At 38.6% G+C, this 16,583-nt stretch overlaps 1 protein-coding gene across 4 annotated transcripts in view; it reads right to left on the minus strand.

Annotated features, from left to right (window-relative positions):
• Positions 1 to 334: 334 nt before the first annotated feature.
• The window catches only part of NUDT9 (nudix hydrolase 9), a 38,531-nt gene continuing 22,282 nt past the window's right edge, over positions 335 to 16,583 (minus strand). For all 4 annotated transcript variants that reach the window (XM_025386227.1, XM_025386226.1, XM_025386228.1 and 1 more), the window contains 4 exons: positions 9,775 to 9,886; positions 7,304 to 7,450; positions 4,241 to 4,325; positions 335 to 834 (listed from right to left, as the gene is read on the minus strand). In XM_025386227.1, the coding sequence (XP_025242012.1) occupies positions 656 to 834; positions 4,241 to 4,325; positions 7,304 to 7,450; positions 9,775 to 9,886 (523 nt within the window). In that variant the 3' untranslated portion in view covers positions 335 to 655. The remainder of the gene's footprint in view (positions 835 to 4,240; positions 4,326 to 7,303; positions 7,451 to 9,774; positions 9,887 to 16,583) is intronic.

Consider the following 16,583-nt stretch of genomic DNA (forward strand, 5'->3'; position numbering starts at 1 on the left):
CTTCCTGGACTTTTTTTAATTCAGAATTTTTGAAAATGAGAATATCAGCTCTTGTTCACTGATCTTGACCTCTATTAACTAGTGGCTAAAATTTCCTCTTAAAACTAATGATTCTAAAGTCAAGAAAACATAGTTTCCATTTTCAAAATTAGCTTCAACAAGATCATGTGAAGCAAATAATTTAAAGAAAAAGCAGATGAAACATTAAACTGCACATCCAATGGTGGTACTCCGCCTAAAGGAGTTCGATGCGGCAGGAACATCCTTCAGGCCTCAGAAGATGGGGAGCGGGAGGAAAGGCATTGACAGACAAGAACTAGATGGAAAACAGAAGTTATAGCTGACCAAGAATTTATCTTTATTCTGATTATGATTCTTCAAAGAGCATTAGTTGTTTACATTTCATTTAAGTCATGCTTAAATACATACCAAATATGACTACTTATATTTCTTTTGACCAAAAAGCTGAAAATGTTGTGTTCTAGTTCATCTTACTCATTTTATTCTGATGTGAAACACTCTAAATCCAAATCGTTTTGAAAGTAAATAGGCCAAGTGGCCTACCCTACCCTTTTTATAGTACAAATTCTGTGATACTGCCTTCTTTTCAGTATACGCTCCTCTGTGGGCCTTTGGCTTACACGCAGACCATCAGCTACAACCCATGGCAGTCAGCTTCAGAGTCCTCGCTCCAGTGTGCATCTCGTTTCTCAGCCACAAGTTTGATGAACTGAAAATGACTGGCATAAAGCTTCAGTTTATCACTGATGTCCACCCATTTCACTTTTCCAGCATCATCTCCAGCTTCTAGCGTAAGATTATCCATTATCTCACCTGGTTGCCAAAGAAAAACCATCACCAAGAAGAATTCATTTCTGTTTTAGCATATCTATATCGTCAAGTATTCTTACTTAAAATAATCTCAAATCATCATTGTACTAGCTGGCCAAGTGAATTAAAAACTAGACTATTCCAGCCCTGGTCAGCAGAATGAATAAAAGGAAAAAAAACGAGACTACTCCAAAATGCCCAAATTTTAACCAAGTCCCTAAATTTTAGACAAACACACAATACAAAGACTTCTCTCTAAAAAGATTATCCTTAAAAAAGAGACTATATTATACGAATATGAAACCTTACATCAAAATCAATCCAAGATGGATTAGAGATTTAAACGTAAAAAAACCCCACAAATTATTGGTGACTCCTTTTATAGTCTTAAGTGGAGTTTTCTAAGCATAACACCAAACCAAAAACCATAAAGTATGTTTAAGTACTTAAGATATTTTAATAAATACAAGTATTTATAAATAGATTTATTAAAATATTTTAAACTAGGCCGGACACAGTGGCTCACACCTGTAATACAGTATTTTGGGAGGCTGAGGCAGGTGGATCACCTAAGGTCAGGAGTTCAAGACCAGCCTGGCCAACATGGTGAAACCCCATCTCTACTAAAAATACAAACATTAGCCAGTGTGGTGGTACATGCCTGTAGTCCCAGCTTACTTGGGAGGCTGAGGCAGGAGAATTGTTTGAATCCATAAGGCAGAGGTTGCAGTGAGTCAAGATCACACCACTGCACTCCAGCCTGGTGACAGGGTAAGACACCATCTCGAAAAAAAAAATATTAAATTTAAATTATCATAAAAATAAAAAATAAGTGTTCCCAATCACAGTTGGGAATATAAATGGCATATTTCTGTAGGCAATTTGGCAATGTTTATCAAGAGCTTTTAAAAAATAAGTTTTCTTTGACAAGCATTCATTCTGTAAATATCAGAGTACATCTTGTGTACCAGATTCTGTACTAGGCACTGAAGATACAATAAGCAATCCAGTAACTCCACTTTGAAGAATTTATTCTAATGAAATAGAGACAAGCCTATTATTCAAGGCAACATTACTTAAATATTTTATTTTATTTTATTTTTATTTATTTATTTTTAGACGGAGTCTCGCTCTTGTTGACCAGGCTGAAGTGCAGTGGTGCAATCACGGCTTACTGCAACCTCCACCTCCTGAGTTCAAGCGATTCTCCTGCCTCAGCCTCCCGAGTACCTGGGATTACAGGCACTCGCCACCATGCCTGGCTAATTTTTTTGTATTCTTTGTAGAGAGCACACTGCCACACCAAAAACTGGAGAGACAGGCAAATGCAGAGACTCACAACTGACGAGGGAGAGAAGCCTACCACTGGAGTCAGCGCCTGGTAGGAACACTTAAAGGGTAACGAACTGCTGAAAGCTGACCTTTGGACTAGCTTGAAAGACAAAATCTCCTAGGGGCTCAGCCATACCAGTATGAAGGGTGGCCTCCATGTTAGTGAGTTTTACCTCCAAGAAAGCCACTGGGTGAAGACTGGAGAAAAATCCTCTCTCCCTTCCAACATGGAGAGGGGAAAGGTAACCATTTTGAAATATAGCCAGATCACTCTGCCCTCAAGGAAAACTATTTTACCAAGCCCTAAGCAATCTGAGGGAAAGGAAATATCCAACTCCACAATTTACCACCATATCTATCAATAGGGCTGTTTAATAAAAGGTGAAGAGAGCTGAAAGAAGGGCATGCTTCAGACCTTATTTAAGAAGTCTCCAGGGAAACCCAAAACTATAGGAAATTTTAGCCTCTGACACATACAACTACAGCAAACAACAAACACAGCCTAACTCCTAGCCAGATAAACATAAAACCTCACACTAAAGAACCATTTGCCTTAGTTCCCTTTACAAGATATATCGTGGTCAGTTTTAAAAAAGCACTACAGCCGGGCGCAGTGGCTCATGCCTGTAATTCCAGCACTTTGGGAGGCCAAGGTGGGTGGATCACCTGAAGTAAGGAGTTTGAGACCAGCCTGGCCAACATGGTGAAACCCCATCTCCACTAAAAATACAAAAATTACCTGGGCATGGTGGTGCATGCCTGTAGTACCAGCTATTTGGGAGTCTGAGGCAGGAGAATCGCCTGAACCCGAGAGGCAGAGGTTGCAGTGAGTTGAGATCATGCCACTGCACTCCAGCGTGGGCAACAGAGCAAGACTCCATCTCGGAGTTTAAAAAAAAAAAAAAAAAGGCACTAAAAGCAAGCATGCTAAAAGGCAAAAAACATAGCCTAAAGAAACAAAGCAAATATTAAAACCAAACTCAAATATGGCACAGATTTTGGAATTATCAAAACACAATTTTTTAAGTTTAAAGAGAGAAAAAGGGTAAAAATAGCGAACAACCTATGAACTCTATAATCAACCTCTGAAGGATCAGTTACTGTTTTTAATTCCAAAAATAAGTAGTTAACAAATTTATCAGTACTAAAGTTGTACAGACCTGCTTCTAATTTACATCTGCATATTTCTTCTAATATACCTAAGTGGAAATACAGAAGCAATGGAAAATGGCCCCAGGAGTTTCCTCCAAGTTCAACAAGCAAAAGCACAGGACATAGAAATGACAGATCTTCTAGTTCTAGCCCATTCTGTAAGTGAAAAAACTGAGTCCAAGAGGACAAGTGATTTGTACAAGGTTACACAGCTCAGAAAGAACCATGAGTGGAACATTCATTTCATTTCTCTAGCATGATGCACCCACTTTTACACTACAAATAAAAACAAATTAAATTTAGCAATAAAATATGTTTCAAGGGAGCCATTCAATGTGTACATTAAGATCAAATTAATTTTTAAGACAGCAGATTTTTCCTTTCTCCTTCTGTAATAACAGGTTTGACCCTCCTCATAAAATTTTAAATTCCATGGACCAGAAAGAACATTCATGTAAATTTTCTCAGCACTTGGAATTTTTTGTTATTGCTTTGTGTTTTAATAATCCAAGATTATTATAAAAATATTTCAAATAGTAAGATATAAATCCCATTTCCTTCATCACTGCCATACTTCCTACCCAAATCCCAGTTGCTTTTGTTTTTGTTTTGCAAAAAAAATGAATCCTACTCAATAAATAATCTGACATCTTTAAAGCATACCATTTTAGCCCATAATTTCAACCTTAATTTCAAATGTTACCAATGGATTAAAGAAAATTTAATCGCTGGTGAAAACAGTTTTGAAGATTTCTCCTACGTATTCCTTTAATACCAACAATTTTGCTTTCATATAACTACAATCCTACAATCAACTGTTAATTGGTTTAAGATGCTAAAATAGTCCAGATTTAATCATGCCTTAGTGGGCTACTGGCTTAAACTGATCCTTTAATCCCAGTCAGTTTAATAAATATAAAGTTACCTGTTTCGTCATGGTAGTTCACAGCTTCTGTCTCCATCCATGCATTATCGGTGTTTCGAGGATCATCAACATATCCCTTATATATCTATTTTCAAAAGAAGAAAGATTTTTTAAAAGTCCAAGATGTAATGAGTACAGCAGAGCACGTTACCTTCACTAGCATCAGAAATGTAAATATCCTGTTGCACAACAACATGAACATATTGAATGCTACTGAGCTGTACATTCAACAGTTTAGATGGCAAATTTTATGTTATGTGTTTCTATCAAAATTTTGTTTAAGAAATGTAAGTATCAGCCAGGCGTGGTGGCTCATGTCTATAATCTCAGCACTTTGGGAGGCTGAGGCACGTGGATCACCTGAGGTCAGGAGTTTGAGACCAGCCTGACCAACAAGGTGAAACCCTGTCTCTACTAAAAATACAAAAAAATTAGCCAGGCATGGTGGTAGACGCCTGTAGTCCCAACTACTCGGAAGGCTGAAACAGGAGAACTGCTTGAACCCAGGAGGTGGAAGTAGCAGTGAGCCAAAATCGGGCCATTGCACTCCAGCCTGGGCAACAGAGCGAGACTTTGTCTCAAAAAAAAGAAAGAAAAAAAGAAAGAAATGTATCTATCATAAAATTTTTAATGCAGTACTTTATGTGCTTGTTTCAAACTTCCCACAGAACAATATTCTCTTTTGAGGCAGCTTTAAAAAACATGAAACCCTCAGGAAAGGCACAGGGCTCATGCCTGTAATCCCAGCATTTTGGGAGGTGGAGGCAGGCAGATCACAAGGTCAAGAGATCAAGACCATACTGGCCAACATGGTGAAACCTCATCTCTACTAAAAACACAAAAACTAGCTGGGCATGGTGGCACACACCTGTAGTCCCAGCTACTCGGGAGGCTGAGGCAGGAGAATCACATGAACCTGGGAGGCAGAGGTTGCAGTGAGCTGAGATCACATCACTGCACTCCAGCCTAGCGACAGAGCAAGACACTGTCTCAAAATAAATAAATACATCATGAAACTGTCAACACTTCAAACTCTAATTTCAGAAAGTAAGAATAGTCAGATTTGGGCAATATGATTTTTTAAGAGAGTCCATGATTTAAGTATTTTTCTGTGATTATGGTTTCTGAAATATAAAGGTAAACTCTTCTAGTTAAACAAAGGAGATCCATAAGTAAAACTAAAGATTACTACTTAAAGCTATTAATATATGAAAATATTTGGATCTAGTCATCTAGCACAAATGTAACCCAAAAAAATCTGGACAACATAAATAACTAAATCCCAATTCTGAAAAACAAGCAATCCAAATTAAAAAATGACATAAAAAAGACCAGGCACGGTAGCTCACGCCTGTAATCCCAGCACTTTGGGAGGCCGAGGCAGGCAGATCACCTGAGGTCAGGAGTTCAAGACCTGCCTGGCCAACATGGTGAAACCCTGTCTCGGCCGGGCGCGGTGGCTCAAGCCTGTAATCCCAGCACTTTGGGAGGCCGAGGCGGGTGGATCACGAGGTCAGGAGATCGAGACTATCCTGGCTAACATGGTGAAACCCCGTCTCTACTAAAAATACAAAAAACTAGCCGGGCGTGGTGGTGGGCGCCTGTAGTCTCAGCTACTTGGGAGGCTGAGGCGGGAGAATGGCGTGAACCCGGGAGGCGGAGCTTGCAGTGAGCCGAGATCACGCCACTGCACTCCAGCCTGGGAGCACAGCGAGACTCCGTCTCAAAAAAAAAAAAAAAAAAAGAAACCCTGTCTCTACTAAAAATATAAAAATTAGCCAGGCATGGTGGCATGCGCCTGTAATCCCAGCTACTTGGGAGGCTGAGGCAGGAGAATCATTTCAACCCAGGAGGCGGAGGTTGCAGTGAGCCAAGATCGCACTATTGCACTACAGCCTGGGGACAAGAGTGAGACTTCATCTCAAAAAAAATAAAAGAAAAAAAGAAACAACAACAAAAAAGAAAAAAAAAATTTATTATTTTCTTATTATTAGTGTGCATATACCTTGTAAGGTATTTTTTTAAAAGCACAGAAGGCCAGGCTCACTCCTATAATCCCAGCACTTTGGGAGGTTGAGGTGGGGGGATCAATTGAGCCCAGGAGTTCAAGACCAGCCTGGGCAACATGGTAAAACCCCATCTCTGCAAAACAAAAAAAAAAATTAGCCCAGTGCGGTGGTGTGTGCCTGTGGTCCCAGCTACCCAGAAGACGGACGTGGGAGGATCACATGAGCTCAAGAGGTTGAGACTGCAGTGAGCCGTAACACCACTGCACTCCAGCCTGAACAACAGAGCAAGACCCTGTCTCAAATAAAAATCAAAAGAATAGAGGGTATATGGACAAAACAAACATGAAACTTAAATGATTATCAACCAGAAAAAATCTCTGTATGACATAATTTAAAATGTAAATGTTCTTTCAGCGAGAGCTGAATTCATGCACATACAAAAAGCTTTCTGTTGGATGGGTACTCAATGTGAAAGAAAATAGTTTACAGGCCAGGCATGTTGGCTCACGTCTGTAATCCCAGCACTTTGGGAGGCCAAAGAGGGCAGATAACTTGAAGTCAGGAGTTCAAGGGCAACCTGGCCAACATGGTGAAATACTACATGGTGTCTCTACTACAAATACAAAAATTAGCTGGGCATGGGGGTGGGTGCCTGTAATCCCAACTATTTCAGAAGCTGAGGCAGGAGAATTGCTTGAACCTGGGAGGTGGAGGTTGCAGTAAGCCAGGATCATGCCACTGCACTCCAGACTGGGTGACAGAGCAAGACTCCATCTCAAAAGAAAAAAGAAAAACTAAGAAGAAAAAGGTTGTTATAATAAATGATATAAATGAACTAAATATAGATCATCTTAGCCTATATAAAGGTGGGCTATAAAACTTTAAATAGAAACCTATTTACAGTGAAGATCTGTAATTCGTTTTTGTGAATATATTTTAAATATACAAGTATTCCACTTTATTTAGAGAAGGACATACAGATTTCCAGGTCAACTTTTAAGTCACTTTTAACAATCCACAGAACTAAATCCCTCCCAGAAACACTATTTCTTACCAGTAGGTGGTCTTGGCTGAAGAGTCTGTGCAACTTTTCCTCTATTTCTCTCTTTTCAGCACTGGTTTTCTGTAAGGAGTTGAGAGCTTCCTCACCAAATTCTCTTTTCAGTGTGGCACTAATCTTTTCTCCTGGATCCACCATCCCCTAAGAGTCACATTTAAAAATTTGAAAAAAGGGATCAGCTTTGATTTCTTCAACAAATATTTATTGAGTGGTAGAGTGAACATTATTCAATCTGCTTATAATAGTGATCCCCATTTCTCTGTGATACGCTGTTCTCTAAACCATCTGTTGCTAGCAGAAGAAGCCAGTAAGGATACTTCATGTATTTGGCCACAGTTGATTGGTCCAAGGTTAGCCTATGGCAAACTGAGCCAATCAAACCAATTTCCTGGTACTTGCCAAACTCAAACTAAGGAAAAAGGACTGGAGGCAAGAAATAATACAGCACATTGATTCTTCCCCCATTGTTCATTCCATTTCAGCCACACTGATCTCCTCAATGTTCCCAGGACCTGCCTAACATGCTGCCCACTGAGCGCCTTTGCACCTGCTATTATCTCTATCCAAGATGCTGTTCTCTAGTTATCTGCATGGTTCACTAATTCATTTCCCTTCAGATAGTTACCTAACATGCACCTCCTCGGGGAGGTCTTCTCTAATTGCCCTGTCTAAAACTGCAAACTCTCAAACACTTCCTAGTCCTCTAACTTGCTTTTGTTTTTTTCTTAATACTTATTGTTAGATGGGATATATTTAACTTATATATCTTATATTATCTGTCTCTCCAACTGGAATGTGAGCATCAAAAGATAGAGATATTTGTTTATGCTGTTCTGTTGTATCCTCAATGTCTAAAATATTAGCTGACAAAAGGAAGATACTAAAAATACAGTGATTAGATGAGTAACTGTCAAAATGATATCAATGACAGCAGTTTCCTGATAAGAATTTCAAATAACAATAAAAATGTAAGATTCTGTGATGAAATCATTATTACATTATTGCTTTCAACCTAAGTGAAGTTTGACGATTTGGCTCACAGAAGTTAGCCTAAAGTTCGCTGAGCGCGGTAGGTAGCTCATGCCTATAATCCCAGCACTTTGGGAGGCCAGGGCGGGTGAATCACGAGGTCAGGAGTTCAAGACCAGCCTGGCCAAGATGGTGAAACCCCATCTCTACTAAAAATACAAAAATTAGCCAGGTGTGGTGGTGGTCACCTATAATCCCAGCTACGAGGGAGGCTGAGGCAGGGAATTGCTTGAACCCAGGAAGCGGATGTTGCAGTGAGCTGAGATCATGCCATTGCACTCCAGCCGAGCAATGGACTGAATGGACTCCGTCTCAAAAAGAAGAAAAAAACAGAAATTAACCTAAACTTTTATCAGAGTCAGTTGAGATCCTTATTTCCATTCCATTTTTATTCTACAAAGAAAAAAACATTCTTGCAGATAACTGTATGTTTATAAAGAGTCATCCTCATATCAAACTATCTCCATTTCACAATATGGTATAAAATATAAAACCCTCTACCACACACATAAACATTTTAAACGGCCACTTCAGGCTGGGCGTGGTGACTCACACCTGTAATCCCAGCACTTTGGGAGGCCCTGAGGCAGGCAGATTGCTTGAGGCCAGGAGTTCAAGACCAGCCAGGCCAACATAGTGAAACTCGTCTCTACTAAAATTACAAAACTTAGCCAGGCATGGTGGCACATGCTTGTAATCCCAGCTATAGTGGGAGGCTGAGGCACAAGAACTGCATGAACAGAGGAGGCACAGGTTGCAATGAGCCAAGATCGCACCAATGCACTCCAGCCTGGATGACAGAGTGAGAGACTCTGTCTCAAAATAAATAAATAAAAAATAAATGGCCCCTTCAAATATACCACTGCCATAAATTCAAACTACAAGTCAACAAAAGTATACTCATCTCGATGACATTATAGAAATTATTTAAACTACAAGGAACAGTAAATAACAAAAGTTAATTTTTTAAATGTTGTCAAAAGTTATCAGAATTCAACCAAAAAGTGCTTAAAAATACTACTTTGGGCTTGGAGTAGAGGTTAAATTCTGAAATGGGATCCAACATAATGAATGCCTATTTATATGTGATCTCTAATAATCGTGTGAAGTAGATCTCTTTATTTTAAAGATGAGGACCTGAACTCCCAATCACCCAGCTGCAAGTGGAATGGCCAGAACACAGACCTACATCCAATATCAAAGCCCAAGTTATTTCCCAAGGGTGTCAGAATTAGACGCAGATTCTAACAGTCTTGGATTATCCTAAACTTGCTGCTGACAATGACACTTCATGCAGGGATGAAAAACAAAAGAACTACTAATTCAAGTGGGAAGGAATAGAGGAAAATTGAATAGAAAAGATCCACAAACAATAACCATGTAGTAAGTAGAGCAACTAAAAAGAACTTAAACACTAATTTAATTTGAATGCTTACCCCTGGGATTGCCCATTCTCCACAGTCTTTCCTTTTTATTGCAACAAACTGTAAGATGTGTTTCCCAGAAACAGGATGCATGATTTTATTTCCACTGCTATCCTTTTTCCATCTGTGAATAGTAATGTAAAATCATAACTATTTACAACAAAAACTAAGGTTCTATCTCAAATCTGAGAAAAAGTTACAAGGACACTTTTCTTTAAAACAGAGTATATATAAATTTATCTCAAATCAGCTAGTTTTATTTAAAACCATTGATTTTTATAGGAAATATTCTATATTCATCACTGTTACAAACCAGGACAAATGTCTACATTACATAAAAGATACTACATTATCTGTAACGAAAATTCAGGATACAAACAATTTTTACTACTTAAAGTACTAACAAAACAAGTAGCAGCAGAATAGAATTTAAAGAAAAGGTTATCAAAGTTTTTTAAAAAATAAGTTTACATATCCTTCTTTAAAAATTACTGGTAGTTGCCAGGTGCAGTGGCTCACACTTGTAATCCCAACACTTTAGGAGAATTGCTTGAGCTCAGGAGTTCGAGACCAGCCTGGGCAACAAGGGAAGACCTCATCTCTACAAAAAAATTAAAAAATCAGCTGGTGCAGTGGCATGCACCTATAGTCCTAGCTAGTTGGGAGACTGAGGCAGAAGGGTCACTTGTACCCAGAGTTTGAGGTTGCACTGAGCTAAGATCATGCCACTACATTCCAGCTTGGGTGACAGACAGAGAAAATTACTGGTAGTGAAAAAGGCATGGTAAGATTTGTTTTTGGCAGGGTGTGGTAAGTCACGCCTGAAATCCCAGCACTTTGGGAGGCCAAGGCGGGCAGATCACCTGAGGTCAACAGTTCAAGACCAGCCTGGCCAACATGGTGAAATCCTGTTTCTATAAAAATACAAAAATTAGCGCATGATAGTGAGTGCCTGTAGTCCCAGCTACTCAGGGGGCTGAGGCAGGAGAATGACTTGAACCCAGGAGGCAGAGGTTGCAGTGAGCAAAGATCGTGCCATTCCACTCCAGCCTGGGTGACAGAGTGAGACTCCACCTCAAACAAAAAAAAAAAAAAACAACTTTGCTTTTAACAGTTCACCCTGTGCTAAGAGAAAAGCAGATTATATGACCCAGTTTAGTTGTTGTCAAAAGCAGTACTTCTCAATTTTTTTTTTTTTACTTAAAGAGACAGGGTCTTGCTCTGTCACCAAGGCTAGAGTACAGTGGTGCAATCATAGTTCACTGTAATCTTAAACTCCTGGGCTCAAGCAATCATTCTGTCTCAGCCTCCTGCATAGCTAGGACTACAGGCATGGGCCACCACACCCAGCTAATTTTTTTTTGTTTTTCAGTAGAGATGGGGTCTCCTGCTAGGTTACCCAGCCGGTCTTGAACTCCTGGCCTCAAGCCATCCTCCCACCTCAGCCTCCCAAAGTGCTGTGATTACAGGTGTAAGCCACCACACCTGGCCCTGCTTCTCAATCTTTATGCCCTCTAATTTGATAAACAAACAAAAAAAACTCTATCCTTTTATTTTACATTTTAAATTGAATTGATTATAGGTTTTGTAAAAAGTATCAAGGCAATGTTAGTTTCAGAATACACTTTTTCTAACCACACTCTCTTTGCCAGAGATGTTGATACTAATAAATCTTCCCTTCCCCTTCCTCACCTCCATATCAACCTCCAGCCCAATTTTAGGAATTGTCCTAATGATCTCTTAGTCAAAAAAAAATCTTCCAATGCTAAACCAAAAAAGAAGGTCTATGATCTAATCATTACTCTGGATGAAACTCAATAAAATATTAGTGTGGATATGAGCTTCCAAATTTCCTTATATAGTAGCTGACTACCATATCTAATTTCCTTATATAGTAGCTGACTACCATATCTAATTTCCTTATATAGTAGCTGACTACCATATCTACCATATTTAATTCTTCCCATGAAAGAGCTCACAGTCTAGCAGTGGCTCTAAATTAGAAGGGTGATAGTTTGATGAGTATATTAAATAGAAATGAAATAATAATTAGTACAAGAGGGCATATCTGTTTTTAAAATGCCAGAAAGGGGAATACATGAGTGAGAAACAAAGTCATAAAATAAAATAATGTGTTCAAGAAACTGAATGTCCATACGGGGTCTAGCACCACGGGCATCAGTGAGGGAAAAGATAGGCCAGAAAAGTGGGCAACGGGCTTATACGACGGTTCATCTAATTCATCTACTTAGAGAGCCAGAGAATGTTTTTAAGCAGGGTAAAGCCATAACCAATCTGAAGTTTAGAAAGCTCACTCACTTTGACAAAAGCATGTATGTTGGTCTGCAGGAAAGCAAGACTGGACTCAAGAAGATCAGCTGGGAGGCCACTACTATGACCCAGGTAAAAGATGATGACAGGACAGAAGGCAGAGACAGTGAGAAAGAAGAGAGCATGGATTTTATTTTTATTTTCTAAAAGCCATTTAGATAGCATTTATTATATATATAAAACACTGTTCCAAGTGCTTTCATGTATTTATCTATTTAAGCCTCAAAACAACCCTATAAAACAGTCGTTTTATTATCTTTATTTTACAGATACGGAAAATGAGGGACAGAAAAGTAAGGTAACTTCCCTAAGACTGCAGTGTTAACAAGGGTGTAAACAGAACTTTGAACCTGGGCAATCTGGTTCCAGAATCCGTGTTCTTAATTACCATACTATCTACTTAAACTGAACAAGCAGAATGTTTATACTAATTAGGTAAGAGGAAAGATGACCGGGCACATTGGTGCACGCCTGTAATCCCAGCACTTTGGGAGGCTGAGGCAGGCAGATCACGAGGTCAAAAGATCAACACCATCCTGGCCAACATGATGAAACCTTCTCTACTAAATACAAAAATTAGCTGGGCGGTGTGGCGTGCACCTGTAGTCCCAGCTAGTTTGGAGCCTGAAGCAGGAGAATCACTTGGAGGTTGCAGTGAGCCAAGATAGCACCACTATACTCCAGCCTGGGCGACAGAGCTAGAATCTGTCTCCAAAAAAAAAAAAAGGAAAGATAAGAAGGTGAATGATGGCTCTGTTCACTCATAAACATTTACTGGCACCTACTACACATCACATGCAAGGAGATGGGAAAACAAAGACTCAATACAGCCACTGCTCTTCAGCCAACCAGTTGTGACTACGGAACAAGGATGAGAAACAGAATAGAGAGAGATGCTGGCCAGGTGTGGTGGCTGCTGCCTGTAATCCTAGCACTCTGGGAAGCCAAGGTGGGAGGATTGCTTGAGCTCAGGAGTTCGAGACCAGCCAAGGTAACATAGCAAGACCACATCTCAAAAAAAAAAAAAAAAAAAAAAAAAGATGCTGCTGGGGAGAAGGCAGGACCAGAGAGATGAGCAGCTTGCATATGTTCTCAGATTTTATTCTGAAGGGACAAATGTATGGATTTTAAGCACAGTAGCTTCTTGCTATGTTAGTATCAAATACATTATCACCAATTTTAAAACAAAATTTCTTGATCTAACAGAACACATCATTTTAATTGATGAACCTAATGAACACTTACTGAATATCAATGATATTTCTATGCCCTATTGCTATTCCCTCCCCAGTTGTGGTAGTATGCACCTTCCTGTCATTAACCAAAAGGGAACAGAAAATGATAGTCATCAATTATTTGACCTGAATTTATTTAAAATAATATATTAACACTTCCCAACTCATTTTGACTCTAGAGGATCTGAAGAAACTTTTGAAAATTGTACCTGGACAATCTCTAGGAGAGATGCCTGGGAATCTGAAAATTTAACACCTGCCCTGGAGCTTCTGAACTAAAAAGCTTATGAAATCCTGAACAATGCTGTTTTGAATCATGAAGTGCATACTTGAAAGAAAGGGGGATAGAATCTTTGCTCTGAAAGTGCCTGGGTGATTCTCCAGTAGAAGGAATATACCCTAAAATAATGATAAAAAGTACAGTATAGTAAAGACTCACTAGTGGTGTAACAGAAAAAGCACCGTATTTAAAGCCACTTACCCCTGATTCAGATGTCAGATCTGTAACATTTAGGCAAGTCACTTAACCCCAGTGAGTCTCTATTTTCAAACTCTCAAAACAGATATATCAATACCTACTTGGAGGGGCTTCTGTGAAAAACAAATAGAAAAACTAATGATAGCACTGATAGGATGCCTGGAATAGACTAGTCTAAAAGTAGAATACTTTTAACAATTCATCTAAGGCCTAATCCTTCTTTCAACATCTTTCATTCTTCTCTCTTCCATTTCTGCTGCCTCTCATCTATTTAGAGGAACTCATCAATTTATTAATTAATGCATTATTATGTATTATTAATTAATCATTATTGAGATAACAAAGAACATCAACCTAAGAGTACAGCTGAAAGCCAGACACTGCCACTTGTGGGCTCTCTTATAGCCTTGGACCATCTCTAAGCCTTCAGTTCTCTTATCTGTATGACAGAGTTAAGCTCAAAAAGTCTACCATTTCAAAACAACTTGACACACAATCACCATGTATACTCCCAGCCACTATTTGGTCCAGCATAGATAAAGATAAGCTAACTAGATTCTAACTTGCAAGACTCAGACTCCCTTTTCTGCTTCTTGTCCGCTTACTAGCATTACATTCCTGTTTCAAACGTTTCATACCTTCCTGTTTTTAGCCAGCTTCACCAAAGTCAGAAACTAACACTGCCATTGATATTTTTTTATTAACTCTTTCCATCTCATTTAAACCATAGAGGTTCTAACAGTACATGGATGGAGAGGTAAGTTGATCAGTAGTTAAGTAAGTAGGTAGGTGAATGGGTGGGTAGGTGGATGGATGATGGACGGAAGATAAAATTGGGGATTGGGTAAAGATCCTTTTTGGCAGGAGAATCGAGAGGGCAAGTAAGAACGTAAGACCGGGTGAGTACGGGTGCCTCTTCCAGTAACTTGAAAATAAAAAAAATATATAGAGTTAAACTCTCAGATCAAAGAAAAACAGAGTCTCCGTGAAGAAAGGCCCCCAAAATATCAAAACTAGGAAAGTAACAATATTGAAGATATTTGCACTATTTAAAGAAAGAACATGACAATTCCATGTGAGGAGACAGATGGTCAGCAAAGAAATTCTGTAAGTAAAAAAATAAAAATTAAAAGGATGACAAATATGACAGTATTTCAGATATGTTAGAAAGATGATTCCTGTGGAGATAGCTAAGCCCATCTAAACATTAGATTCACTGACCTTCTTAATTCTGATTCATGCTCATCAAGAGACCTGAATATGATTTGATTTACCAGATAGGTCTGCCTCGGGAAGAGAATGCCTCTCCCCTGTTCTGAAACCTTCAGTGGCTCCAGTCCATACTACCAATTTTGGCATTTAAAATTCTTCACAATTAAAACTGCACAAAAATTAACTTTTAGTTTCATTTTTCACCTACTACTCTCCTACAAGAATATTCTGTTTCAACCAAGCCGGTCTCTACTCAGATATTACTACAAACCCTTTTCTTAGGCTTCCTGCTATCTCCCTATCCAAGGTTCAAGTTCAGCTCAAATCTACCTGCTTTATAATGCCTTTCTTGAGTGCTCTAGTTTACCACAGCCATGCCCCAACATCCAATCTTCTAAAGCATCCTGAATCACCCATACTATTTGATCACATTTAACATGTTTTCTTACTTCATATTTTCCATCTTGCAAATGAAGCCATAGCTCTTCAGTCACAGAGAACCAACTTAGGATTCTTAGATTTTTTTTATATCTACTAAAGTGCCTACTCAACGCTGAGAACAAATAGATGTTCAATAAATAGATGCATAATAGAATTAACCTTCTTTATATAATGCCTAACCTACTCATATAATGACAGCTTTATACTTATATCACATCACTGTTGTATATAAAATCCCTTAAAAATATCAATTATATATACATCTGCATGCATATTTATGTAATATACGTATGCTGGCGTGTGTGTGTGTGTGTGTGTGTGTGTGTACAGTCATGTGCCATATAATGATGTTTTGGTCAATAACAGACCACATATGCAATGGTGGTCCCATAAGATTATGATGGAGCTGAAACATTCCTATCACCTAATGATGTCATAAGCCATTGTTAATATCCTCATCCAATGCATTACTCACATGCTTGTGGTGATGCTGATGTAAACAAACCTACTGCACTGCCAGTCATAAGAGTACAATCACATACAGTACATAATACTTGATAATAAGTGACTATGTTACTGGCTTATGTATTTACTATACTGTACTTTTTATCATTATTTTAGAGTATATTCCTTCTACTTATAAAAAAAGTTAACTGTAAAACAGCCTCAGGCAGGTCCTTCAGGAGATATTCAAGAGGAAGGCATTATTATCATTGGAGATGACAGCTCCATGCATATTACTGCCCCTGACAACTTTCCAGTGGGACAAGATATGGAGGTGGAAAACAGTGATATTGATGATCCTGACCTTATATAGTCCTAGGCTAATGTGTGTATTTGTATCTTAGTTTTTAACAAAAAGTTTAAAAACAAACAAACAAACAAAATTTTTAATTAAAAAAAGCTCACAGAATAAGGATATAACAAAAAAACTATTTTTGTACAGTTGCACAATGTGTTTTAAGCTGTTATAAAAAAGCCAAAAAGGTTTTAAAAATGTTTAAGTTTATAAAGTAAGGAAGTTACAGTAAGTTAAGGTCAATTTATTATTCACAAAAGGAAAATGTTTTTTATAAATTTGGTGTAGCCTAAGTATGCAGTGTTTATAAACTCTACAGTAGTGG

This window comes from Theropithecus gelada, chromosome 5 (genome assembly GCF_003255815.1).
Source record: "Theropithecus gelada isolate Dixy chromosome 5, Tgel_1.0, whole genome shotgun sequence".
In the NCBI taxonomy this organism is placed as follows: Eukaryota; Metazoa; Chordata; class Mammalia; order Primates; family Cercopithecidae; genus Theropithecus; species Theropithecus gelada.